This window comes from Habropoda laboriosa, unplaced genomic scaffold (genome assembly GCF_001263275.1).
Source record: "Habropoda laboriosa isolate 0110345459 unplaced genomic scaffold, ASM126327v1 scaffold42, whole genome shotgun sequence".
Taxonomy (NCBI): domain Eukaryota; kingdom Metazoa; phylum Arthropoda; class Insecta; order Hymenoptera; family Apidae; genus Habropoda; species Habropoda laboriosa.
The window spans coordinates 953748-959967 of NW_017100181.1; the positions used below are offsets into that span (position 1 = coordinate 953748).

A 6220-nucleotide genomic window follows, 5' to 3' on the forward strand; every position below is an offset into this window, starting at 1 on the left:
GGCAGTCGCTGGAGTTGTGGTGGGAGGACTCCTAGCGTCCTCCTCCCGCCACGCCCCAACTCGAGCGAGACCATCCCAGTCGCATAGTGGGGGAACCTCGGGAGGGGAAATTTGCTCGTGAGCAAGAAGTTAAGCGCCTCTGTTGTAGAGGGCGGAGTCCTAAGTAACATGCACTTTGTCAGAGGCGTGGAACGATCGTGGTTCAACATTTATGACAAAAAGAAAATTTATTAACCATACTTTACCAGTATCAGGATCGCAATCTTATGCGGATGCATATGCAATTTCATTTTTGATCACTTATATTGTAGTAAATGTAATGTAACATGTACAACTTTCTTTTTCTCATAACTTTTGAACCACGATCGTCCCACGCCTGGAACAAAGTGTACGTAACTTAGGACCCTTCCCTCTACAACATATCCAAAATTCAACGAAATTAGTGTTCAGGCTCCCTTTTCCAGATAATTACCAAAAAAAAAGGATTTTTAAGTTCAATAATAACAGTTAGTGGTTTTGAAATGAAAACTGTGACTAAATTTTCTAATGACAACAAAATTGGTAAAATTATGAAATTTGCGGTCATCTATTCACGTGTATGTCTTGGTTAGTTTGCAGAACATGTGTTTAGGACGTTCGACGCAAATGGGGATGGGACGATCGACTTCCGAGAATTTTTATGTGCCCTCAGTGTAACATCTCGTGGTAAATTGGAACAGAAGTTAAAGTGGGCCTTCAGTATGTACGACCTCGATGGTAATGGCTACATATCGCGGCAAGAAATGCTGGAAATCGTGACGGTAAGAATGAATCGATTAGGGAATATATTACGGTTACAACGCCGAAATTATTGCATACTTCTCCAAAGGGCAATAAAAAAACAAAGTATCAAACAGTGGACTTTGAATTTTTATTATATTTAAAGAAATGTACACTCTTGTTCGTAAGTATTAGGACACTTATTGAATGTGAAGCATACTGGAATCTAGTGAATTCTACTGGAATTTATTGAAATCTACTGAATTCTGCTGAGATCTACTAAAATCTACTAAAACCTACTAATATCTATTGAAACCTCTTGAAACCTATGGAAATCTACTAAAGTTTCTAAAATCCAGTAGAATCTACTGAATTCTATTAAAATCTACTGTATTCTACTACTGAAACCTCTTGAAACCTATGGAAATCTACTAAAGTTTCTAAAATCTAGTGGAATCTACTGAATTCTATTAAAATCTACTGTATTCTACTACTGAAACCTCTTGAAACCTATGGAAATCTACTAAAGTTTCTAAAATCTAGTGGAATCTACTGAATTCTATTAAAATCTACTGTATTCTACTACTGAAACCTCTTGAAACCTATGGAAATCTACTAAAGTTTCTAAAATCTAGTGGAATCTACTGAATTCCATTAAAATCTACTGTGTTCCATTAATATCTATTGAAATCCTTCGAAACCTACGGAAATCGATTAAAATCTATTGAATTCTACTGAAATCTACCGAAATATATTTACTGAATATGAAGCAAGCTTCATTGTCATTACAAGTATAATGTAAAATTGTTTGACATACGAGAAAATCATTACAAAACGATTAAAATCCTAATAAAAAAATTATTCTTTCCATTTACTCGTTGTACTTTCAGATTCTAAATACATTTACATATTTGTAATAAATATAACTATATATATTTTTACTAAATATAACAAAGGGACTAACTTTGACGAGGAAATGTAATTTATATCATGTAATACTTTCGACGCAAACATAACGGGTGTCGTAATACTTACGAACAGCAGTATACATTTAAGGATCATGCTGTTTAATTAATGATGTGTAACGGGTTGGACGATGTCAGAAACAAGACCTTGATCGTTGACTGAAAATGATTTATGCGAAACAAAAGATCGTCTAGCATTTGGACCTGTAATCACATTGCCTTGACGTGATGGACGATTTTGCAAAATATTAAAAGATCTTCTTTTTATGTACGTTTGAATAAAAGAAATGTTTTTGTCCTTTTTTTTTTAATTATTTTTGTAAATTTCATCTTTTAATACGACCCACATATCTTGTTCTCGTTGCTATCAAAAATCATAATAAAAAAAGTAATTGAACGATTTAAAGAGATATGTATGTATATCTTTCTACGAGAAAATCCTCTCAGTAAATGCAATAATACACCTGTCATATGTACAAGTTGCTGCCCTTTTTTTTTTTTTTTTTTTTTTTTTTGTGAAAATGTATAATATATTTTTTTCATATACATCGATTTTTATCATCATTTTACATAAAACGATATTAAGGTAAGATGCCTGAAAAATTAATATATCATTAGATACTTATTTTCTGAATAAATGTTTTCATTAAAGGAGATGTTCAAATGCTGCTACATTATATATTTCAAATACATACATCATGCATCGTTTTTTATCATTGTTTTCATGACTGAATCAAGGTGATTTACAGTTTCTGTTGAACAATGTACTCTAATTCATTCTTTTAAATCCTCTGCAGAATTAAATAGGCGTGAGTATAAATTATTCTTTCGTTAAGTCCGTAGAAAAAATTTAAGTGGACTCAGATCCAACGAATGTCCTGGCCAAAATGTCCGGTTGCGTGTATCAAAATATTTTGTCACCGTATCCTTTCATTTGAGGTATTGTGTGTCTGTGCATATAGATTTACAATCTCACAAAGATAGTAGAATAAAGTACATTTTTTCAGTATATGCAAAATTTAATGTTTCTATTGTAAAACTGATCATCTGATCATTTCTAAGAATACAGATTATATGCATATGTACAGATTGTCACAAAATACACATATGTGGAGAACAACCTTCAAGGATGAATTTAAAAATAACAAATAAAAGAAAGTCAAGTAAACATATACTTATATATTGTATTTGACATATTCTGTACGAGTTATATTTTTGTCTTATAATGTTGAAAACATTTTGTCTCATAATCTTTTCCAAAAAAAAAAAAATTGCTACTACTACTTCCATTGAAATATTTTTGCAAATGAATGTCACAGTAAGGTCATCTCGTACCTCCTTCTAAAGTATTGACATGCTTTGTTAAAAAGTTAAACACGATTTTCATCGAATCTGAACAACACTCAGAAATATCCAGAGAACAGTAAAATCAATGGAAAGATTTCTACAAATATACATACATTTTTTAACTGAACACAATGGAATATCTCAGAAGGAACTGAAGCTAAGTTGTCTGATATAATGAGAGACATAATGAGGTATAAATAGTTTCTTTGTGGATGAAGTACTGGGGAAGAGTTCAAAATTATGTTAATTTTTCTTTTTTAATGGAACGCTATGTTTTCCTATTCTTAATATTACAGCGTCTGTTGAGAGGAATTCAACGAGATGCCACATTAAGTCATTTCGTTTTACATGTGTTGCCCTAATTCCCTGATTCTCCACTATTTTATAATTTTTCATGAAACGAAATGACTTCATATGGCGCATGGTTGAATTCGTCTCAACAAACGTCTCAAAATAAACTTCACCTTAAAATCCCCTCCACTACTTGACCCACAAAAAAACTACTTATGCCACATTATATCATCCCCCATTACACTAAACAACTTTCGTAAGAACATTTTTTCGATAGCTTCAATTCCTTCTCCAAGATATTCCACCGTGTTCCAGTTAAAAAAGACACCGTGTATATCAGTGCCGTTCAGCAGACCTTCAGGCGGGCAAGGGCGCTCGTCTATGCCCGCGGGCAGAGTTGAGGGCGAAGTCGCGGGCTAATGATGTCACATACATTAAAGCGGAGTGAGGGAAAGACGCTTGTATTACATATCTTCGAAACAATTTTATTCTTAACACTCTCACGTCTGCACATTAGAGTGTAATCATGTATGTAATGCTTTACTGGTAAAGAAAAAAATGAAGTCACGTATACGTGACAGCGGACGTCAAAGTGTTAAGATGGGCGATGGTTACTGCATCACTTATATACTGTGCAAAGCTGGTAAGTTGGCAGTCAAGATAGCACAGGGGCAAAGGAAGTAAGCTGCTCGCTCCACCTTTGACGCTCACTGCCACGCGATGGATTAACAGATGTGACCGTTTCGGCCAATAATATAAATGCGTGTAATCTGACTGCATGAGTGCGTCTGTTACAACCAATGAGACCAGCATTCCTTCCGTCTGTCAATTTACCAACTCTGCACAATACATGCACCGTTACCCGGGAAGGCATGGCCTGTTGCCCGCCGATTTGTTTATGCCCTAATACGTTGCCCGTACGGGCAATTACTGAACGGCACTATCGAGATGCAAAGTAGTCATTTTAAACATATCTGGCGGAGAAAAATTTGTACAAAAGGTCAAATAAAATATGTACTTATATGAACTTTTTTTACTATTTTCAAGTAACGAATCATCCTTGAAATGGATTATATGCATGCTCTCAATTACCGTCCGACTCGAAACACACACTACTGCAGGAACATTTCTATCTACTTCATTTTGTTGCAGCTTTTAAGATTATATTAAAATAACTTCGTTTTTAATAACGTTAGCAAAAAAAAAGTAGTATTAAAATGAAAAAGAGTTTGATTTGTCGAAAATTTAATTTCTAATTTATCTCCTTAAATCTCATATCATCACTGGAATCCACGTATGAATATTTTCAAACGTCTATTGTAAAACTGACTTTATATAAAACATTGATTTCCTTATTAGGCGATCTACAAAATGGTGGGTTCCGTAATGAAAATGCCCGAGGACGAGTCCACGCCGGAAAAAAGGACCGATAAGATATTTCGGCAGATGGATAAGAACAAGGATGGCAAGTTATCGCTGGACGAATTCATAGAGGGTGCAAAAAGTGATCCATCTATTGTGCGACTGTTGCAGTGCGATCCTAGTGCACAAGCTCAGTGAGGCCCTGGGCTATTACACAAGTATTATTATATCATCTATATACCTGACTCGGGACCCGGTCCGATAGTGTCCCATGGAAAAATATATTACGGTCATAAAGAGATATCCACGTGGAGAATTCACTGGAAAACTTGTCAAAGTAGGCATTTCGATTGCTTTTCCATTTTATGAACAAATAAATGTTTCTCCTTCTTTTTTTTTTGTACAGTAGTACCGTATCATTACGGTGATATGCTTTCTTGTCTTCTATTCTTTTCGTAAAATTAATTCCTCGCTAATATTTATTTATCATTGACCAGAAATGAAAGTGGATATCGAGTAAAACATTTTGACAAGTTTTCATGTGAAAGATCTTTATGAACGCAATTATTGCTCGAAAATATAGATGATAGATGTAAGAGAGACATTTTGTGAATTGGACCGGTACCCGAATTGGTCCAGGGTCTCCGGGCCCATGGCGCTTGCGCATACCGCAAGCTAGTCTACAAGACTAGTCCAGTCGCTTCGTCTCGTAAGCAGATCGGTTTTAAAACAAGAAGTTCCGTATGTTTTCGGTAGTACTGATCCTCGTGTGCTGCGTAAAGACGAATGATCTTGCAAAATTGTCTCGGAACACGCAGAGACTCGAAAGAGATATTCTGGCTTAACAACCAGGATCGGGACTCTACGTCGTCCGACATTTTACTTAGATACTGTCGATGATATTCTGATATGTTTTTGAAATTTACGTTTCCGTTCGCTTCAGTTATTTGATCGCAGTAAATAATACAGTATGAACATGTTCTACGTTATTGTGATTATTATCCGTAATTTTACGAAACGCACTTTTACAATTACTTTATGAAAGTTCTGTTTTACGATTGCGCTTACAATATGTGTTTTTAACTACTACCATTGACCTTCTCTTCTTAGCACAATGGTGTAATACATTTATATTCGTAGTATACTCAATCCCGTGTTCACAATCTTTTATTATGCTTAAATAATAACTTCATGCATCGACGTATTTTCGAGCCATCGTCTTTAGCACAAGTCTCCGTCATACGCAGCTCAAAGGTAAATTAATTTTTAAATGCGTTACGTGATTTTTACGTATTTTACGCGATATTTCACATTATACAGTAGCACACGTACATTACTTTTCATCATTCTGGAAAAACATTTTTGATTTTGCAATACACTGTTATAGATCTATTACTTATAAAAGAAAAAAAAAGACTTATTTGCATGGTATCTTATTATATTAGCAACGAATCTAAGCAATTAATAGTCACCTAATTAACAAAGGTCATTGGGAA

The 6220-nt window shown here is 34.6% G+C and overlaps 1 protein-coding gene across 1 annotated transcript in view; it reads left to right on the forward strand.

The window, feature by feature from the left end:
• Nucleotides 1-4922, forward strand: part of LOC108579107 (neurocalcin homolog) — a 231638-nt gene extending 226716 nt beyond the window's left edge. Inside the window, exons 4-5 of the mRNA XM_017942551.1 lie at nucleotides 612-800; nucleotides 4722-4922. Of these exons, the coding sequence (XP_017798040.1) occupies nucleotides 612-800; nucleotides 4722-4922 (390 nt within the window). The remainder of the gene's footprint in view (nucleotides 1-611; nucleotides 801-4721) is intronic.
• Nucleotides 4923-6220: the final 1298 nt, after the last annotated feature.